Below are 22,936 nucleotides of genomic sequence, written 5' to 3'. Positions count from 1 at the left end.
GAGCACAGTTCCTCACCAATTTTCTTCAAAGGAGATATTCATGATTGACTTAATAGATTTTAGCTGAAATGTCATCTTTCCATTATGTTTTTCTGAAGAGATAGCTCTGCCACACCAGACATAGAAAAGAGAAACTAAGGGGATGCTTTATGTCCGTATACAGCAGTTTTGATTATAAATGTTTATAACTAAGGCATTTTTTGTCTCCTGGGCCCCTGAAAATCATCCCTGATCTGTAGAAGAGAGATGCTTGGAACCACATGTTCATTTGGTTCTGGCCTCTTCCCAAGCATGGGTCCTAGCCATGAAAAAATCTGTGGTACTCAGAGGGGAAACCTGTGCAGGACCTGGGACAGGTTTGTTGTTTTGTTTTGTTTTGCTTTCACATAAAGGCATTTGCCTCTCATGCAGCCTTTTCTGTTTGCAGATCCGACACGGATTTTCCTGTTCAAAAACTTTGTATCTGGTCACCGTGATTTCATCATGACATTGAATAAGACTCTCCTACCATTGAAGCAAGAAAGTGTCTTTCTGAATCAGCAGGAGAAGCCTTTGTAACAGTAAGGCCATCAGATTTGCTGAACTTGACCTCTTCAAACATAATAATAACTACAGTTGTTTTTTGTTTTTTTTTTTTTTGGTCCAGTCATGGGGCCTGAAATCTGGGGCCTGGGTACTGTCGCTCAGCTCTTCAGCTCAAGGCTAGCACTCTACCACTTGAGCCACAGCGCCACTTCCGGCTTTTTTCTTTTTGCTTATGTGGTGCTGAGGAATTGAACCCAGGGCCTCAGGCATGCAAGGCAAGCGCTCTACCACTGAGCCACCTTCCCAGCCCAATAACTACAGTTTTATGTGTGCTTGCTATATACTCACTACCATTCTCGCCAATTCAACCATATTAGTCTTATTGAATGTTCACAACAGCCTTGACATTTGATTCATTCAAAAGATGACACAGAATGTTTTATAAGATTTTTCATTTCCCTCTGTACCTTAATAATTACAATACAATTATTTTTATTTTTTTCAACTTTCTCCACTATTTTGTCACTAGAATTCCAAAAGTTGATATTTTTCACTATTACCCCTTACTACCCTCCCAAAAGCTCCAAGAAGTTTCAAGAGTCTGATTTAGAAGTGAATACAACAAAACCAGTAATATTTTTAGTATTAGTTACCTGCATATTCTAATGCTGAAATTCTTACAAAAGCTTCACATGTGAACTATGATTGTTTGTGTAAGCACCAAACAATCACACAGCCGGATGCTCACTTAGCCATGTGTCTTCCCACTCGACCTTTTACCACTGGAGAGATTCTGAAACTTTACCACAAATATGCGCCATCACTATGGGAAGCTTTTGCCTCTCCAAAGCCTTTTGACTGCCATCATAGGCCATTTTTGAGTATCTCTCTCCCTGTCCCTTGTTAGACAAAGGACAGATCTACTTTGTCTGCTCTCTTCTCCCACCCTGTTATTACCTTTCACTACCACTTCTTTACATATCTCTTCTACTTATCGCTGATTGTGGGCCCGGGGTTATGCTCATGCATCAGTCTCTCTCTCTCTCTCTCTCTCTCTCTCTCTCTCTCACACACACACACACACACACACACGGAGGACATCAGTGAGCTCTTTCTTGTTTGCAGTCATACCTGTCTTGATATGTCCACACTTTACCACATGATTCGGGTTCCTCAAAGTATAGAATCTCTGCTGGCTGACACAGAAATGATCAAGGGTCATCACGGTGAACCCTTTACCCTTGCCTGGAGCTAGAAACACATAATAAACATAACTAAGTCCATGCAAAAAGCCAACAGGTCCTAATACAGATGCTCCTTTGGTTTAGATCTCACAGAGAACTACTGTAGGATGGGAGTTCCCTACCTCAGCTCCTGACTTAAACCAAGTAGTCTGGAATGCCAGCACTGCCTTTTATTATATATAAACCTGGATCCATGAATTCACTTCTTTAATGCTTGTCTTATATAAAACTCCGAGCCCCATCCTTGGTGAGATGAAGTTACTAATCAGTGTAACCACCACATTTTAGAAATCCACCCCTAATGTTTCTTAATAGGGAAACTGAGGAAGAGAAAAGAAGTAATTTATCTGAAGGCAGATAATCCGATTTTTAAAATCTAATATCTCAGGACATTTGCATATTACCAGCTTTTCTAGAATCTTCTGGGTCACAGATTGTAATTCTTTTGTATATGAAAGTTTAGTATAGGTGGGTAGGTTGTTTGGGGGTTAATGCTGAGCGATTATCCCACCTGTTGCTTCTGGGAAATGCAGACAGAAAACTAGATATGATTAGGATATCCAGGACGGGGAGGGAGCCCAGTGGCACAAACAGCAGTCACCCCAACTTCACAAACACGACTGTGGGCAGTGAAGTCATCAGCCTCAGACAGCCTAAAACACAAAACCCAGGGGCCTGCTGACCACAGACTTCACTCTTCCAATTCCCAGCCAACTGTAAGCTGGTAGAAATAGGTCCTGGCACAGATAAAAAGAGCTAGTACACAGTATATCCACTGAATTTAAATCCACTCTTTTCAAATTAATTCTGTAAAGATTAGGATCAAAGTAAGAGTTCATATGACTCACACAGTTATAGCCCTACAGTGAATTCTGAGTGCTTGTCTCTGATGAAGGAATAAACAAAAAAACAAACAAACATGACTGATGCTTCTCCCTCCACATCGATGGGTAGGTACTTGGTGTATGATTCTCTGAATCTATAGAGAAAATCTGCTGGGGGATTCAGAAGCTCTACACCAAACTTTCTGTTTGTTTGTTTCCCCAGTACTGGAATTTGAACTCAGGAACCAGGTACTTGCTGACCCTTAGCTTTTCCACTCAAGACTTATGCTGTCCCACTAGAGTCCCATTTCTTATTCTAGCTTGTTGGTAGATATTTGGAGATCAGAGTCTATACCCCTCAGATCTTAGCCTTCTGAGTAGCTAGGATTATAGGCCTGAGCCACCAGCACCATGCACTGATCCAATCTCGTCCCATAGATTTTCCTTGAAGATGTTCTAGAGCCTAGGAGAGGCATAGAAAGACAGTCCTCACTCGTTTTAATCTTGTTCTGAACTAAAGTTCTTCATCCAGATTCTATGTTATCCTCTTCATTACTCCTTCCCAAACCTTGTACAGGCCAGATTTATAGCCTTAAATATTGGCAAAGAAATCTGGAAATAGCCATGTTGTGGTAAGGGGAATGGGTGAGGGCGGTAGGATTTAAGCCATTCACCTTGGTCTTCCTCGGATATGTTATACTGTTCTTTATATAACCTGGCAGCTCCTTTAGTACATTTATGGAGATCTCTTGTTTTCTCTGTATGTTTACTTCTGCCTCCAGGTTTCTTCTGTCTTTACTAAAACCACCCATGTTTCTCCTCCCACCACATGGAACCACACATAAAAAAGCAGTGGGGAAAACATCTTAATTATTCCCAACCACAGCACAGCTTCTGAGTACCAAAGAAGAAAGCTTTGGAGACCCAGGGAGGGACACTAAAGGCCCAACCAGAACCGGAGGGAAAGGCATGGCTAGTTACTGAAAAATCCACAGCCAGAACCTGGAGTTCCTAAAACCTAGTCCTCTCTCCACTAAAGCAAGCCCGGGTACTGACTGATATATGATGAACCAAAATGGATCAAGGAAAAATACCCTGGAGGGGGAGGGGCCACAGACCTCTGATAACCAGGGCTTATCTAAGACAAAGTATTTGCCTTAGGAGGCCTGTGTGTGTGTGTAGGTGTCTGTCTGTCTGTCCCTCTGTGTGCTCCAAGCAAAGGGTGATAGGTTAAAGGGTGATAATCAATCAAAAGATCATGCATTTCAGTCAACTGAAGATGGAGTGAGAGGCATCTTGGGGCCAAGGGCTGGGAATTGAGTATGGCTGTGCTACTGAAGTGCTGGATGAGTTTGTACGAAACAGGTTCTCTAATCTCTGAGATCTCTTGCAGAGAGACTTGGAATGACCTTGAAGGGAAGAAGAGGACAGAGCCAAGAGAAGCGAATGGCGGGGGGTGGGGGGGGGGTTGGAGGTGGTAAGGCAGGAAATATGTATGGGAGAGGAGAGGACACAGAAGCAGGCTGAACCAGGTCGAGCTACCCGGGGCGCGCAAGTCCAGCCGACCTGAAACCACCAGGGGGCGCCGCGCGGCCGGGGCGGGAGGCGGGGCTGCTTTAAATCCCGGGCCCCCAGCGCCCCAGCGTCTCAGTCTCTGAGCCTGGGCGCCGCGGCATCTTCTCGGGCATCCCGACTCCGGCGCTACACAAACTCCGAGCCGGACCCAGGGGGAACCTCTCCGGCGGGGCGGCACACGGTCTCTTCCTTGACGTGGCCGCGTGCCCCGCGGAGCTGCGGAGAGCTCCAGGCGTGCACCTGCCAACTCTCCACCTTCTGCACCTGCCAGCCCCGCCGCGCGCGCGCGCACGCGCCAACGAGTCCCCGGAGCGAGCCATGGCCAACGCGGGGCTGCAGCTCTTGGGTTTCATCCTAGCCTTTTTGGGCTGGATCGGAGCCATCGTCAGCACGGCCCTGCCTCAGTGGAAGATTTACTCCTATGCGGGCGACAACATCGTGACCGCCCAGGCCATGTACGAGGGGCTGTGGATGGCCTGCGTGTCGCAGAGTACCGGGCAGATCCAGTGCAAAGTCTTCGACTCCTTGCTGAATCTGAATAGTGAGTGCATCCCCCCCCCACCTCCCGCCCCCTTTCTCTGCCCTGACCCTCTAGCCCCATCCCACAGCAGCCTCCTAGAGACCTTGAGTCCCTCTGCTTGGTTTTGGGACTCTGGAGTCGCGCCTGTAAGCCCTCATCTGTGATTACGTGGTTACCAAGTCTTAAAAGGGGATCCGATTTCAGGTGCTCCATTTAGAAGAGGAACAGGCCCTGAGGCCCAGCACTAAACTCTGTCTGGCTTCTGTATCCCTGAGTGACACATTTTTAGGGTGCCCCTCTAAAGATCCATTCACCTTCCGTTCCTATGAAGGTGGCTGGACATGGGAAAGGTAAAAATCAAGTTGAAATTTTAACCTCTTGGGCCTCTTCTGGTTATGCTAAGACTGTATATAACTTTAGGATTGGTAGAATTCTGGCAAAGAGAAAAAAAAGTAGTAGTAATATATCTGGGTAGTTTTTCAAGTGTGCAAAACAAAGTGGTTCATCCCCAACTATCAAGGATTAAAAAATAAATGAAACTTTACCATGGTTTTTAATAATAAAAACCCACACACTGGGTTTTTATGGGTTCTGTCCCATCGAAGTATTTTCTACTCACATCTGAAGTTGACTTGTGTGATTGATTCTTTGGATTTTTTTTTTTTGTTGTTGTTCTTGTTGAAGAAGACAAGATCCTCCCACAAGTTCAGCTTTAGAACTTAAGGTCTTCAGCAAGGGGCACCTGCATTTCAGAAAGAGCAGATTGGTGGCCAGTGGAAAGCAGGATAAGTAGAAATGTTCTGAGTAACATAACATGCAGGGAAGGGCCAAGGTACGGAAGGAAATTGAAGCAAGGGGGCCTACTGAGACAGGAAGGAAATTGAAGCAAGGGGGCCTACCGAGACAGCCGAGGTCACCTGGGGAAGGCCTGACCACTGGGCGAACACAGGGGCCCTCTCCAGGTCTCCACTGTGACAAAGGAATTGCTGTCTCACGGATGGTTACCTCCCAATTGTCAGGTTGGAAAGGATTACACAGAAAGAAATAGTTCTCTGGATGTTACAGAGAAGGGTGATAGGAAGGCTTTTCCCTTCCCCTTATCTTTTTTTAAAAAAACTGTATTTTATTTTATTGTGTGCCAGTATTCAGGGCTTCAGTTTCTACTTGGACTTTTTTTTCTTTTGCTCAAGGCTGGTGCTCTACCACTTGAGTCACAGCTCCATTTCTAGCTTTTGGCTGGTTAATTAGAGATAAGAGGTATCTAGGATTTATCTACCCTGGCTTTGAACTATGATCCACATGCTCAGTCTGATGAATAGCTAGGATTAAGGGCAAGAGCCCCCCAGCACCCAACATCTTCCCCTTATTTTAAATAAATCATTTTAGGTGCCTTGTTAGAAAAAACCACTGAAATTTTCATCAAGGTAAACAGGATTTGTGACTAGATCATCTTCCTGCAGAAATCATACTAGTTGTGGTGTACTTTGTGTCTGTTCTGTCTTAATTGCCATGAAAAAAAGGCACCTGGGCCTTTGCTTTGGCAAAGTTTGTTTCCAGACTTCTGGTGCGAAAGACTTCCAGTGCCATTGCTCCCTTTCATCTTGTTTTCCTTGACTCCTCCTAGCAAGAAACTTACAGTGCAGGTATAGTCAACCTTTCCCTAATCAATTCCAATACCTAGAGAATTTAATGATTGTGCAAGATGGTTTTGTGAGGGGTCATTGCAGCTTTTTTTCAGGCTCCCACATCAGGACTCCTTTATATCAAAATTACTATAGGTTTAGTAACTCTCTGTTGATTATTATCCTCCTAGGATAGACTTGCCCTATGAAAGTGAACAAACAGGAAGTGATGGTCGAATCTCCTCATGGAAGGAGAAATACTTTTAAGAAAACGGTACAAAATTCTTTCAGTACCTCCTTGTACAACTGGCAGGTGGAGAAGTTGCTCAGGGGAATTCCAGAGAAGTCCTTAAGGATCAGTTTTATTCTTCTAAGCAAAATTGTTCACCTTAATATATTTCACTTCCTTAAGTGACCAACTAGAAGAGTGATTCATCCTGGAAATGATCAATCAAATTATTCTGACATGTGATACTGGGTTAAAACAATTTAATTTATTCTTTCTTAAATGTCGTGCTTATAGCTTTTTAAACTGTGGTGGGAGCACTAAATACACACACACACACACACACACACACACACACACACACACACATTTTGGAGATTTCTTGTTTGTTTTCTTGCTTGCTTTAACTGTGAGTAGATTCTGCTTTCTGTTTTGGTTAAAACCATAGTTTATCCAAGATAGAGTTGAGGCCTCTTTCTCCAAACCAATTCCCAGAACATAGAGCCTTGACTCACAGGTTCTCTCTCTCAGCTGGGCAATGATTCACTGGATGCCTTTGGATGGATCCCAGGAAACCTGTCTCTGTTTCTCCACCTGAGCAGTGGCACTCACGCCCACCTGATGAAGAGATCTGGGGTGGTGATTCATTGGCTGGTTTTGGTGTAGTTCTATGACACCTAGAGATGAAAAGGATTAACTGTGTTGTGTATACATAAATAGTGTGCCTCATAAAAGGTTACATTTCACAGAATGCTTTTAGATGCAAAGCTTGGCTACACATTTCCTCAAATTATAGCTTGCTGTCTCTTGCCAGTAGAGTCCACTTAGCACTATAGCTCCTGATGCAGGAATTCACCTGTGTGTTTTGAAGGCACATATTAAACTCTCTTGTTTCCCTGCTGTCTTTGGTATCAATGGGAAAAAAATCGTGAGCTTCACAAAGTATCTAAAGGAACCTGGTGTGGTTACACAGTTTGCAGAATATGCTGCTGTGTACAATAGAAGTGAGATAGAGCTGGGGAGGGGGGTCTCTTCAGGTAGTTCAGTCTTAGCAGTAACAAATGTTACATGGTGGACTGTGGTTTTACTATGGTAGGCCTGATTTCCATTTCATCCCTTGTGATGTTTGTTGACACTTCTGAATGTTGCAGCTCAGAGGCAGAATGCATGAAACAAAGATACAACTGCAATACTTTTTTTGTTTCCTTTTTTCTTTTGCAATGATGATGATGATGGTGGCGATGATGGCGATGATGATTTTATTATCTAAGTTGTAGTATAACGTAGTTTTAATTCAACCAATCAGTTGATAAGTAAAGCATCTTGGAGAAGAATTTTCTTGATTCATCTATTCACCTGGCCGATACAATTATAGTTGATTTTTTGTTCATTAGCCTATATACCTTATCTTCGTTTGATGTGATTCCCAACATTTGGGGAAGTTAGTGGCCTGGTTTTTGTGCTTAGTTAATCGCTTCTTTTGTGTTTAACTTTTTAAATAGCTAGAGTTTTCTAAAGATTGAGCAGTCCTGGGAGTCTGCGTGTTGGGAGGTATCCAAGCAGAGAGTAAGTAAGCATTTTGTAAGAATGTTGGAAGATCCAAGCACCAGACAAATGGGAGGTTAGGCTAGACTCTCTTTAAGTCTCATTTAACCCAGAGATTCTGTAATTTGTTTATGAGCCACTCTGGCCTGTTGAACTGGCTCTGCATGAATCCACATGTGTGTAGGTGTGCTTAATGAGTATTGGTTGTCAGGAGGTTTCCCAGCCCGCTCACCATGATGTCAGGCTCAATCAGAGGAACAAAATCACCAACTTGGATGTCTTTGAAGCAGAGGCAGAAAGGGGAGTGCCCACTTAGCCTTCTGCAGACTGCTCCCTGCCTGCTAGATGGAGAACATTCAGAGGTTCATTGTGTTCAGATGTCTCCCGCATTGGTTCTGACTCTTGAAAGGGTGGAAGGTAAAGCCACAGTCCAGGCTTGAGATCACAAGATCTCAGTTATTCCCCTAGTTCTGCACTAAGTAGCTGATTGTATAATCATGAGTCACTTGATCTCCCAGGGCTCAGGTAGTTCCTCCCCCCCCCCCCTACAAAATCAGGGCAGTGTAGGAGGAACAGATGAAATCCAAGATTCATTCAACAAACAAGCGCTTGGTCCTGTTCTCACTCCATTCCATAGGTTCCTTCCCATGTCAACATGCTTTGCTCTTAAGCAAAAGGGAGATATCAATGGAATGGCTTAGATTTCCTTGATTAGAGCCATGAGTAAGCGATATTGAGTAATACAGAGGCACAACTGCAGTCACGAGACAGTTTCTTTAGACACAAAAGGAGGATGGCAGGACTTCTTAGACCTTCCTCGTCCTAGACCACTTTGATCCCTGATTCAGGCCTCTGCTTATGCTCACACATCACGTTTAGTAGATACCAGCTCATGCAAAAGTAAAATGGAAATGCAAACAATGGCAACTTCGGTGAAACTTGAACATTAGCAGAAGTGAAAGACATACAAAGCAAAGAATCCACAGAAGCATAGTTCTATGGCCATCTGTGATAAGCTTATTTAATCACAGAGACAGAAGAGTGTTTCCATTCTAGCCACCTCTGGGCAGCCCTTTGAACCACCTAATACCTAGTAGCAAGTACTGATGCAAAGGAGGACTGAGTAAGGGTGGTGGTGTAATTGAAATGGGTTTTGTTTATGATATAAATACAAATAGGGTAAGAATATGGTTAGTAAGTAGCAAAAACAATGTCAAGTATCCACAGCAGTCTATTTCTTGTGTAGCAAGTGATTAAAACTTGGGGGGGGGGGAAACTCTATGTACTTGTCTATGCTTGCCTTTCTACACTTATGTTGATCAACATCACTGTAGTAGAGCAGAACTGCCGAACTCATTTCTTGTCTTATAAGTAGAGATCTTTGTAAGTATTTTTTTAATTATACTTTCAGGTTGAAAGTGGTGAGAACTCCTCAGGGGGTCTTTTAAACTCCAGATTATCAGTCTGGCTGAGTGTAATTAAAAGACCGCCTTCTCTGTTTACTGCTGAATAATGCTGAGAAACAATAGTGTAACTTTTTTTTTTTAATGTATGCCAACCAGATTCTCCACAGACAACTTTAGTTGTCTGCAAATTTAAGGAGTCTGAGAAGAAATGCATTTGCTATTAGATTAGATTCAATTAGAGAGCTTCAAAGTTAAAAGCCAAAGCCATATCTCTCTGGGCCAAATAGTATTCTATATCGTGTTCAAACATCTTTCTGAAGTTCTCTCCTCTGCCACTGTCATCTCATTCATTGTATTTGATTAAAAGATAAATTAAGCAAAAAGGATGAATTCTCTCTCTCTCTCTCTCTCTCTCTCTCTCTCTCTCTCTCTCTCTCTCTCTCTCTGTCTGTCTCTAGAACAAGAGTTCCTTGTTTGGTAATGGAGATCTAGTTTTATGTGGCAAGATTTTAGCATCCTTAGGCTCTCTGAAGAAGTGTTTATTGGTGCTATTTCAAAGATTGAGTTAAATAAAGGAAAGTATATTTTATATACTATCTTATTACCATTTTTGAAGGATAAAGATGTTTCTCTTTTAACAACCATTGAATATAGGTTGGACAATCCACATGACTTGTCAGGTACTGAACTTAACTAGTGTGTGTATGTGTGTGTGTGTGTGTGTGTGTGTGTGTGTGTGTGTCTGTCTGTCTGTCTGTGTCTGTTTCTGTGTCTGTGTGCCTGTCTTGAGACTTGAAATCAGAGCTTTGTGCTCTTGGGCTTTATCTACTCAAAGGTAATGCTTTACCATTTGAGTCACACCTCCACTTATAGCTTTTTGTTGGTTAGTTGGAGAAAAGAGTCTCAAAGGCTTCCTTATTGAGACTGGGTTCAAATCATGATCCTCAAGTCTCAGCCTCCTGAGTAGCTAGTAGTACAGGTTTGCGCCACATGTCCCCAGAAATACTAACAAATACCTGACTCAAGTCATCCACCAGGTCACAATTGCAGCTTGTAGACTTCTGGCTTGAAAAAATTCTACACGACCTTAATTTGAAAGAATTCATCTGCCTCCAGCTTAAAACTGTAATTTAGATTCAATCGTCACATAAAACCCTCATAACTTATAACACAATAGTTGCTTACTTTGGCTTGTAATCTGATATTACATGTGCTCAGCAAATTACACTTCCAAGTCATTAGGGTTCTCAATCCTTTTGCCTGTGGTAGGGGTACATGTAAGCATTATTTTTACATTTTTCTCCACATATGATTATAATTAGAATTCACCCAAAGTTTCCAATGAATTAAAGGTGAGAATTTGAGTTTGATGTCAGCATAACATTGTGAAAGACAGAGAAATTCCCTAAGCCAATAGCTGCCAGGTTATTAATGAAAAATGTCGCTTTTTAAACCAATATTCTTATTCTACTACTGTTCACAGTTTTTAAAGTGAAACCTAAGTAAGTCCCTTGATATCTATGGTTTTGTGATTCCTAAGTATGTTTTTATTCATTTTCTCCATTACATTTTATGTATTAGACCTATAACATGATTTAATCTACAGGAAAATGAAACAAGGTAGGGTAATTAGTAAGCATGGAACAATCCATCCTCCTTAAACACTGCAAAAGAAGTAGCCAAAATAACCATGGAATAAAACACAGGTATTTTCTTACAAAAAGGCAAAACAAGCCGGACAATTACAGTTCACTAGTGACTATTCAGGAGGCAGAGATCTGAGGATTGCAGTTCGATGTTAGCCAGAGCAGAAAAATCCACAAGACTCTTATTTTCAATTACCAGCAAAAAAGCAGAAGTGTGGTTGCAGTGGTAAGACATCAGCTTTGAGTGAAAAGCCACGTAAGCATTAGAGGCCCTAAGTTGAAGCCAATGAGAAAGAAAGAGAGGCAGGAGGAGGAGAGAGAGATTAAAATTGTGAATATTCCATTCTTCTAGGTGGGTGTAGATGGAGGCTGAGGTAGTTTATATCTGTGTGCTCTGTGCTCTGTGTGCCAGGAGATCAGAGGGTTTATACAAGCCTGACTCAGGAGACTGATGCTCAGTTGACTCCTTGTAAAGGATACCCTGAGCTGAGCTCTCAGACTTGCTGGGTGAATAGCCTGCCATTTATACCTGATGAACAGACCAACACAATCACATTATATAAGCTAGGTCAATTCTGGGGCCCTGCAACTGGAGCCCAGTGGAAACCTTGGAAAAAGATCACAGAAGGCACCAATAAGCATTAATAGAGGGCTGGAAAAACAGTATTTATGCTAAAATGAAGTGGAGTTGCCTGTGATATGTAACAGCCTGTGAATATTTAAGGCCTACTAGAGAAAGAGTAGTTCCTTATTTTTATTTATTTATTTATTTTTTGTCGGTCATGGGGCTTGAACTCTGGGCCTGGGTTTTGTCCCTGCGCTCTTCAGCTCAAGGCGAGCGCTCTACCACTTGAGCCACACACCACTTCCATTTTTCTAGTGGTTAGTTGGAGATAAGAGTCTCACGGACTTTCCTGCCCTGGCTGGCTTTGAACCTCGATCCTCAGATCTCAGCCTCCTGAGTAGCTAGGATTACAGGCGTGAGCCACCGGCGCCCGGCTTTCCTTGTTATTATTGTTCAGTATTTATACAAAGGAGTTGCCATCCAATAATGTATTCTATGAATACAATGACTCTTGATCAATGTCACCCCTGAGAAAAAAGTATTTTCTAATTACATTATCTCTCTAGTGAGTGTATAAGAAATGTCACACCACTTCAAGATCCTCCAAGGACTTATGCCTAGAAAAGACTTTAAATTCCATACACTGACTCACAAAGCTTTGCATTATGTATTTCTTCTGCCTACCTTGTTGAGCTTCATTTCAGTTCCCATATCTTATCATACTCCTGTAGCATAATCAGCTCCTGTAGCATAATCAGCTCTTCCAGGTTGCCCGGAAGTGTGAGCCTTCTCCCCAGTGTTGTAAATAAAACTAGTTGTTATAAAATAAAGCTAGATCTTGGCAAACTGGCAGGAGTAGTTGACCTACCCTGTAGGCAGGCACAAGAATGGATCATCTTTATTACTTCCAACACTTACCTGAAGTGCTTTCCTTCCAAGTGAAATAGTATCACCCAATCTGAAATCTGGTTAAGAATCTAATTATTTCACTGGGCACTGGTGGCTCATGGCTGTAATCCTAGCTGCTCAGGAGGCTGAGATCTGAGGATTGTGGTTTAAAGCCAGCCAGGGCAGGAAAGTCCATGGGACTCTTAAACCACTAGAAAACTGGAAGTGGTGCTGTGGTAGAGTGCTCACCTTGAGCTGAAGAGCTGAGGGACAGCTCCCAAGCCAGAGTTTAAGCCCCACGACTGACAAAAAAAAAAAAAAAAAAAAAAAAAAGAAAGAAAAGAAAAAAAAGAATTTATTTCATTTTTTCTTCAAAGTAAATAGTCTTTGTAAAATCTGCTGTTAAATGCAATAGGATTTTGTTTTTTCCCTTCCAAACAAAATCCTTAAATAAGGATACAGGTTGACTCATTGTAACAATGAAATGTACAAAAACACTATGTTGAAAATGAACTTTACGGGCTGGGAAGGTGGCTCAGTGGTAGAGCACTTGCCTTGCATGCATGAGGCCCTGGGTTCGATTCCTCAGCACCCCATAAGCAAAAAGCAAAAAGCCGGAAGTGGCACTGTGGTTCAAGTGGTAGAGCGCTAGCCTTGAACTGAAGAGCTGAGGGAGAGCGTCGAGGCCCAGAGTTCAGGCCCCATGACTGGATCCCCCCCAAAAAAAGAAAATGAACTTTACCACTTTGGTAGGGGGTGGAATGGGGGAGGGGTAGCTGTGGAGGTGGGAGGGAAGGGAGGAAGCAACAATGCTCAATAAGAAATGTACTCATTACCTTGCTCATGTAACTGTAACCCCTCTGTACAGTATTTTTACAATAAAAAAGAACAAAAAATGCAATAGGGGGTTCATACTTTAGGAAGTTCTTGGTACTTTCCCCTTCATATCCCAATACAGTATAATAATCATGTAAGCAGCTTCAGTTACTGGTAAATATGTGGTCTGTGGAACCCATGCTTTGATTCCATAGTTTCTGTACTAGTCTGGAATCTGGAGATGAGTGAAGGTGTGGATGTGCAGATATGCACACACCCAGGTTTGCAAGTATTTTCATGAGGCAGGTCTATTTTAATGAAATAAAGTCTGGATTTTACTTTGGTTTCCAAAAACTGTCACTCAAATACTTAAAAAAAAACCATATTTGATACTTCTTAGAAGGAGATGAGCTTGCTTTTATAGAATATCTGGTGGGGGCTGGGAAGGTGACTCAGTGGTAGAGCGCTTGCCTTGCATGCATGAGGCCCTGAGTTTGATTCCTCAGCACCACATAAGCAAAAAAAAAAAAAAGCCAGAAGTGGTGCTGTGGCGCAAGTGGTAGAGCGCTAGCCTTGAGCTGAAGAGCTGAGGGACAGCGCCCAGCCCAGAGTTCAGGCCCATGACCAGACCCCCCCTCCAAAAAATATCTGGTGATAACAAAAATAAAAATATCTAACTTAATTATGTTGTCAGGTACCTGTGGTTCACACTATAATAATCTTAGCTACTCAGGAAGATGAGATCTGAGAACCCCAGCTTGAAAACAACCCACATAGGAATGTCTGTGAGCTCAGGCAGGAAAGTCCATGAAACTCTTATCTCCAACTAATGAACAAAAGCCCAAGTGGAGGTGTAGCTTGAATGGTAGAGGCTAGCCTTGAATGATAAGAGTAGTAGGAGTATAAGGGCCTGAGTTTTAGCACACAAAAAATAATGAATTGTAGAAGTATTTAGTTTTAATTATGCTTGGTAAGCTAACTTCTTAACCCTGAAGATATAAAGACTAAAACTGGGGTACAAATTAGACATTGGGATATAAAACTTTTCTACCATCTCAATTACTTTTGAAGCTCAGCAAAGAATCAATTGTTCTAACTCCCTGGACAGTGGTAGCATTATTAATATTTTTTATAATAGAAATATGGTGTGCCTGCTAATTTACCCAAGATCCCATAGTTTGTTACATTGTTAATAATTTTTACATGTACAAATTACTTGCCACATATAAATGTTGTCCATGAGATAGTGACCTTTAGTTGAAGGAGCAAAGAAATGAATAATTTAGATAAAAATCTAACCAGACTAGTGGCAACCTTTATGCCACTTGATTAGTCTTTGAGAAACATATTAGTGTAAATTCCTCAAATCTGATCCTGTCTGATTATAACCTAGTACACCAAGGATAATAATAGGAAATTAGAAAATGAGTAGAAACTTGAGAAATACAACATTGGACATAGTGTTTGACACTTTACAACATAACTGCTAAGGCAGTTTTAAGAAGTGATGAGTGTAGCTCTCCAAGTGAATTTCTCGAAGATGTATATTTGCTTTTAAGAAAATACTTTTATTACCTCATTCCCACCCCATCCTTTCAGTCATTGGAGATACAAATCTTGCTTCTCCAGCCTTGATAATCTCAAGAAGAACTCATGATATGTTAAATTCACCTGGCTTTTCTGAAATTTGATGATTACACTGTCAAGGTGGTGACTAGTATTGAAGGTACATATGAGCCACTTTAATTACTAATGGTAAACATCAAGAATAACATGTGTGATTGTTATTTCAGAATCAACATTGTACTGAGGGATTAAATATGCATCAGTTCAGCAAACCCTAGTTAATAGACCATGAATTATCTTTTAGTCAGTTGTAACTTAATAAACTGTTAGGGCTAGAGGGTATTTTTCCCATCATCTGCCTTGTTTGGGGTTGTTTTGTGTTTTTTTTTTCTTTTCTGGAGATACAAGGTTGGATGACAGCAGGAATGTCACTCGAAATGAGATCTCCTGACTTCTAGTTAATTTTCTCTCTTCCCTGCAGTACACTTGATTTTCTATCTCCTTTCTCTTGTTGTTGGCCTTGACATGATTTTCACATGTGGTAAAATGTTTTCCATCAGGCACCTTGCAAGCCACCCGTGCTTTGATGGTGGTGGGCATCCTGCTGGGGCTGATAGCAATCTTTGTGTCCACTGTTGGTATGAAGTGCATGAAATGCCTGGAAGATGATGAGGTGCAGAAAATGCGGATGGCTGTCTTCGGGGGCATGATATTTCTCTTAGCAGGTAAGAATCTGACTTCCCATTTATCCTTTCTCACCTTTTCTAAGTAAGGTTTCATACCTAGTTCCAGTTTCCTTGGGTTATGTTAGGTTGATTGCACTTGTATTTACTTCAAAAAATCATTGTAACAGTTCTAGGGCTTGAACTTGGGGCCTGGGAGCTCTCCCTGAGCTTTTACGCCCAAGGCTAAAGCTTGAGCCCCAGCTCTTCTTCCACAGCTTTTTGTTGGTTAATTGGATATGAGTCTCATAGACTTTCTTGCCTGGGCTGGCTCCAAGTCATGATCTTCAGCTCTCATCCTCCTGAGTAGCTAGGATTATAGGTATCAGCCACTGGTGCTTCACTATTTTAATACTTTGAAAATCTGCAGATACAGACACTTTGGTCAGTTGGCTTTCATATTCTCAACAAGAATCAGATGAAAATTTGACACATGGACTCACAGATCAGGTTAGGGCTATACATGAGAGTTTACTTTTCAGTTATTCCCAACAATGCAGCCTTACATCAGTAGCTCTGAATAAATTCACTGCAGTGTTCTGACTTTGCTTGCATCCTTTTAACTCCCTTCTGTGATAGATCCCTCCCCCTTCAATTTCTGTGACTATCTCAGGAACACAAGTTGCAAGTTCAAGAGCCTAGATGTGGTCTATCTCATCAGGCAAAAGGGTGGTATTTATGCTTAACTACTAAAGGTAATTGGACTGAACCAGATTTTTGAGGGGAGGGGAAGTCACATGGAAAATAATCTAACTATATTGAACTATATTAGAGCTCTGGCTCAAGTTGTAGAGCACCAGCCTTTAGTAAAAAAAGGGACAGTGCCCAGGCTGAGTTCAAGCCCAAGTACCAGTAGCTCCCCACACACGCATACACACACACACACACACACACACACACACACACACACACACACACACACGTATATACAATTATTTAGCTTATGTACAAATGATTTGCAAATTTGTATGTATTTGCCATTCATAACATGATATTTTGAAGCATATATATGTACATTCTACAATGACTAAACTAAATAATATATGCCTTGTCTCACACAGTTATAATTTTTGTGGTAAGTCACCCTCTCCACTAATACTTTTCAAGAATATTATTTATTATTTGAACAATAAAACTCTCACACTGTATTGCTCCTCCTGCAAAGTGTGCATCTTTTGACCATATGCCTTTGGATAAGAAAATATGTGGTTATTTTGTATTATCTCTAGCTGACAGGATCGGTAATTCTGACTGATTCCCCTGATATTCCCAAACTCAAAATGCTATGGGGAAATTAGCTTAGTTTCCTTGCACTCTGTTGTAGGAGGAACTGGGGTGTTCTGGCCCATTCCGAGACAAGTGCTAATCTCTCTGATATTTAGTCGATTATTTTGCTTTTCATCTAGAAGAAATGTAAATTTTGAGTTGGAAAAAGTTGAAGAGAAAAGAATGTCTAAGGGTTGTCATCTCAGTTTCTGTGAACGACTCTGTATTCAGGAAAACAATGGTTTTATTAGAAGTGGTTTAATACATTAATCTACAGTACTGGCATATTTTTGAAGAAGATCTTGAGTAAATTGAATGCTAATATTATTTGTGTCAGTGATCTTGAAGTATAAATAAAAAAGATGTCATGAATAAGATAAATATGCCTAACTCTGACCTAGTATTTTTATCTATCTTAACAGAAAATTTAGAATAGCTCATAGTTAAATCAAGTTTATTTTCATAATACTAAAGTAAAAATGTCAGAACTCCCGATGAGATTGAATTCTTATAACAATACTGTGAATTTATGCTCAATGGTGATTAACAGTCTTTTGTTTGGCATTTCTGTAGGTCTGGTGATTTTAGTTGCCACAGCATGGTATGGCAATAGGATTGTTCAAGAATTCTATGACCCTATGACTCCCGTCAATGCCAGGTAATGCTATTCATGCATAACATAGCTGTACTCTGAGAAAATACCCTTTTTATGTTTCAGCAGAGCTCTGTTACTGCCATGTTTTTTCAGATTGACTTCAAGAGTTGTATAGAAGTTTATGTCAGACTTGCAAACAACTTAAATGACCTGTGACTCATGTTAAAATGAGTTTGATAATTGAGTTAACAACCTGAATTGATGGGGAAAAAAAGTACTTCAAAGTAGAAAACTTCTAATCTGTATACTTTTTTTCTTACCCCCAAATAGTAACAAAAATAATGATATAAGCCAGATGTCAGTGGCTCATTCTTGTAATCTTAGCCACTCAGGAGGTTTAGATTTGAGTGTAACAGTTCAAAGCCAGCCAGGGCAGGAAACTCTGTGAGACTCTTATCTCCAATTAACTCAAGTGGTAGAACTTTGAGTGAGAAAGCTAAAGGACATTCCCCAGGCCCTATCCAATTACCAATAGAAAGGATAAATGTTTATATATTTGACATTTTCATTTTGAAGTATATTGTGATTATGATTGTTTTGTCCCTCAGTGAGAAGTTTATGATTGATTAAAGAAAAAAGTACTGTCATGGTAGCAAACATACAGCAGTTAATTCCCAATAATTAATTTCTCCATGTAAAGCCATGATGTGTTTTTCCTACTATCAACTAACCACCTGGAAATTTTGTGTTCTATTTCAACCATAAGACTGAATTTACAAAGGTCATCTTTCTTAACACTGCCAGTTGTGCAAGTTAAAGAGCTAGTTTTGTTTTGCTGTCATGTCACAATGCCTTTGATCAAGGACAGCGCTTAGTGTCTCGGTGCTCTTACATCTTTAAATCTTAATAACTACATTCACCATCAAGATGTTAAGATGTAATTATTGTTTGTAAGTACTAGGACGAGTAATGAAAATCTCAGTGTTGGCAGAGATAAGATGTGCTGCTTTTTATATAATCACCCACGGACAGAAAACACAGACAACACTGATAGTGTTGGAGCCCATCCCATTTATGATACATGGACAGAAACTCCTGGAGGTCAATAGGCCAATATTTAATCAGAGTAATAATCCCTGCAGTGCATGTGAGAGCAATTATTTATTACTAGGGAGTATTCACTTGTTACATATTATTGCATTTGATCTTGAATGCAGTCCAGAGAAGCAGGTGGGATTATTATAAAAGAACCATGAATAAGAGGTAAATTTGCTATTTCAGAATTGTAGCAGCTGAGTTTGCCTTAGGATTCAAACTCACATCTTATAACTTCAAAACCACCATTCTTGCTTCCTATTTTCCACAATTAGTGACAAGACAGCTCAACACAAGAATCTATATACACCTGAATAAACTCAATCTAGAAAGCACCCTGGGCTGCTCAGTAGACTTTTCTTTTGAATAAAATATAAATTTGGGGTTTTAATTTATGTAGGTACCTTAGCTCAACTATTAAAAAGTCTAAATGGAGCCAGGCACCAGTGGTCATGCTTGTAATTCTGGCTACTTAGGAAGCTGAGATTTGAGGATCACTGTTTGAAGCTAGCCTGGGCAGGAAGGTCTGTGAGACCTTCTGGTAAGAAGTGGAGCTGTGAATAGAGAGCTAACCTTAAGCACAGAAAAGCTCAGGGACAATGCCCAGACCCATAGTTCAAGCCCCAGAACCAGCACACACACACACACACACACACACACACACACACACACACACACACACACACACACACGAAGTCTAAGTAGGGTGTGGCAGCGTACTTTTGTAATTTTACACTCAGAAGACTGAGGCAGAATGATCACAACATGGAGGCCAGTCTGTGTTAATTTAAAGACCAACAGGCTGTCTCTTAAAAAAAAAAAAAAAAAGAACACTTCAATAATCTTCACCACACTGCAGCATATGGTTGCTGCTTAATGGAAACTATGGTCCAATGCCCACATTATAATATATAAAATACTTTAAAGCTCCTTTATGTGGAAAAGTGGTTGGCAATAATTAAGTAATTAAGCTGGTATTCAATGCCATATTGCTTGATAAACTAAGGCATTGCCAATAATTTCAGTGTAAACAGTTTTGTGTTTATATGTTCATGAACCATAAAATACTTATGTAAAAAATCATAGGGATCACTTTCAATAGAGAAAAGATCATGGATATCGACGTGCTTCCTTAAGTCTATTAGGAAAGTCACCAGCAATTCACTGACCAGCAATGATTTGTCTTGTCTTGTAGGTATGAATTTGGCCAGGCTCTCTTCACTGGTTGGGCTGCTGCCTCTCTTTGCCTCCTGGGAGGTGGCCTACTTTGCTGCTCCTGTCCTCGTAAAACAACCTCTTACCCAACACCTCGGCCTTATCCCAAAGCTGCACCTTCTAGTGGGAAAGACTACGTGTAATGGTGGCGAGAGGAGACAATCCTGTTGGATAAACACGAAAATGAACATTGAAATACTGTCACTGACATTAACATCTTAGACTTTTGACTGTGGTATTACAAAAGAAAGGATATTTTTATAAATGCCCATTGCTAGAGATGCCTTGGTTGTACTCTAACCTCTTTCTTCAATACAGCCGTTTGTATGGCTGCTTCCCAGTGAGTGATCCCACTCAAAGAGGGGAAGGGTGTCCCTTAAATATGTACAGATATGTATATTGGCATTTTCCTATGAAATTAGGTAGGAAAATCCTCATACTCTCTATATGTTGGTATTAGCATACTTAAAAGTCTCTCTAACATAGAAAAGTAGATATCATTCTCAATTGTTTAAATAAGGACTCTACTGGCATCCTATCCTTTCTCCTTGCTATATACATATATAATAAGTCATATATCACTTACTACGTTAATCAGACCAAACAACTTTACCAAGAATGGATTCTTTCTATTCTTTATGTGTACCCTTTCATATGTGTTTAAGATTCATTTTTACCCTGAACCCATAGCAGTTGTTTCATCTGGACCTTATTTTTTAATGATTGTTCTTTTGCTCCTGATAATGCATCGCATACCCCATTTGAATACCTTAAACCCAATGACAAATCTTACAGACCAGAGCTGTGGAGCAAACTTCTGCATGACCAAATGTTTTCCTATTTACTTATTTACATTCTTACATGCTCCTTGTACTCTGACCCCTAATACTCTTGTTTGCTATGAAAATATTTGTTTCATAAAGTAGCCCATCCTGGTGGTATAACACAGTTTTAGTGATTAAAAAATAATTAAGGTAGTTATTCACATCTCTGTATCCCACAATCTACCTTTGTCTTGCTCCTCAGCTGCAGTTTTCCATATGTAATTACCATGTGGTTTACTTCTTCCCAGAGGGGTGTGGTCTGTTTATCTGAACAAAGGGCTAGACTGGCTGGAGCAATAATCTGGTGACAAATATTCTCTCTGGAGCTGTGAGCAAGTCATTTAATCTTTATACCTCTTTTCCCATCTGCCAAATTGAAATAATTACACTTAACCAGCTGGTAAGGGTAATGTGAGTATTAATTAGTTGATATGACTCTCATACTTTGAACATGAAATATGCCTAAGTAGTGTTTTTCTGTGCTCAATGGGAAGTTTTGAAGTCACAGAATGAAACCACACACCTTGTTTTTTGTATCTTCCTTTATCTCCAGGTCAACTTCCTTTCTTTCAGTGATGATGGTGCCCTGTTCCATTCTAGCAAGGGTTGTCACTTTTCCAAGCTGTAGTAAAGGCTCCTTCTCCTGAACTAAATAATATAATGAAAAGGGCGTTGGCTTTGTTATTTGAAGTTGTTGGCTTTGAATCTTGGTGCTATCAATTACTGAGTTTAAGCAAGGCATTTGGCTGCCCTAAATTTATTGCCTCATCTATGCAAAGAGTTTGTAATTCCTGACCCATCTGCACCACAGAGCTGTCACTGGGATTCAGTGAGAGAGAATACGTGTAAATGTAGTTTGGTGAAGTATAACATGGTTATATACCAAGGGAGAAAAGAAGGTATTTGAGTACATAGAATTTGGAGCTACTTTTCAATGATAAAGAGAGACGTGTGGACAAATGAGCTTCTTGCCTTGATTAATCTCTCAAATGATGAAGTGCTCCTAATAAGAACCCAAGGGAAAGCTGGTCTGTACACCATAGCAAGCAGAGGCCCACCTCTGTGTAAGTGCATTGGTATCTGACTGCCATTGTTCAACCAGCCATGATTTCCCCCTCCTACATTTAGCACTGTCCTCTGTAGGCCTAGATCCTGGGAAAATTCATCTCACTGAACACAATGGATTCTAAGGCAGTTTTAGTTTCTTCAATCAATATGGACTGAGGGCTTTTGTGGCTAAGCAGATGTAATGGGGAAAGAAATATAAGTGTTGGCAAAGCCAATAAAGACTATGGGAGACTTTTTTGAATTATATCTTACAAGAGGATCTAGGTGCTATTTGTTAATGTTACCTTCCAGATTCTTTGTTATCAGATAGTAGCTAGTATTGCTACAACAGATTGGGAATTGTACTTGATGATAAAACAGAATGGAATGAGTTAGTCAAAGGATTGAGTCTGACGAGAACTTAGACCTAGTAACCTCAAATCTGTCTATGATTCTAGGAGTTAACATTTAAAAAGCCTTTACTGCATTCACAGAACCTAATGACATGCTCATGTAAATGATATAGAGAAGTGTTCCCATTCACAAAATAATCTGTAGTCCAAAAATGATTCATCAGAATTTTTTTTATGTAAGAACTTATTCAGTTTTGATATTTTTATACCCTGCTATCACACCAGAAACAATCCACTTGATTTTCGGGGGTTTGTAATGGGGATTTGTATAAAGCATTACTCTTTTACAATAAATGTTTTTTTAATTAAAAAAGATCCTTATGTCTTTTCTATTCACTTATGTCATCACTGTGCTTGCATGAGGAGGTAGCTTGAGTTAATATCTGGTTCACTATGTATCTCTGGCGAATGTGTGATGCCTGTGGGCCATCCACCAAATATCTGCCTGGCTCCACTCACTGCAGTGTCCCATCTCTGTTCATTTTGGCCCCTTTCTAGGCTGGGATAGAGGAGATACAAGAAGACACGAACAATTACTTGATTTTGTGTGTGTATGTGCAGGTACCAGAGCTTGAACTCAGGGTCTAGGTACTGTCCCTTAACTTTTTTGCTTATGCCTGGTACTCTACCACTTGAGCCATAGCTTTAACTTTCTTGCTGGCTAATTGGACATAAGAATTTCACGAGCTTTCCTGCTGGCACTGGCTTTGAAACTCAATTTGCTGATCTCAGCCTCCCTAGTATGTAGGACTACAGGCGTGAGCTACAATGACTAAAGAACTAAAAAGAAA

At 40.6% G+C, this 22,936-nt stretch overlaps 1 protein-coding gene across 1 annotated transcript; it reads left to right on the top strand.

Annotated features, from left to right (window-relative positions):
* Positions 1 to 4,270: 4,270 nt before the first annotated feature.
* Positions 4,271 to 22,458, top strand: Cldn1 (claudin 1). The gene is made up of 4 exons (XM_070029826.1): positions 4,271 to 4,709; positions 15,529 to 15,693; positions 17,530 to 17,614; positions 19,842 to 22,458. The coding sequence occupies exons 1-4, from the start codon at positions 4,487 to 4,489 to the stop codon at positions 20,002 to 20,004; spliced, it is 636 nt and encodes a 211-aa protein (XP_069885927.1). The 5' UTR covers positions 4,271 to 4,486; the 3' UTR covers positions 20,005 to 22,458.
* Positions 22,459 to 22,936: the final 478 nt, after the last annotated feature.

The sequence above is a fragment of the Dipodomys merriami genome, unplaced genomic scaffold (assembly GCF_024711535.1).
Source record: "Dipodomys merriami isolate MVZ:Mamm:240054 unplaced genomic scaffold, mDipMer1.0.p SCAF_2, whole genome shotgun sequence".
NCBI lineage: Eukaryota > Metazoa > Chordata > Mammalia > Rodentia > Heteromyidae > Dipodomys > Dipodomys merriami.
This window is presented reverse-complemented; position numbering and strand designations above follow the sequence as displayed.

Coding starts and splice junctions, on each gene's coding strand:
- Cldn1 (XM_070029826.1), top strand. CDS start 4,487: ATGGCCAACGCGGGGCTGCAGCTCTTGGGTTTCATCCTAGCCTTTTTG. Junction 4,710..15,528: donor CTCCTTGCTGAATCTGAATA/GTGAGTGCATCC, acceptor GTTTTCCATCAG/GCACCTTGCAAGCCACCCGT. Junction 17,615..19,841: donor ATGACTCCCGTCAATGCCAG/GTAATGCTATTC, acceptor CTTGTCTTGTAG/GTATGAATTTGGCCAGGCTC.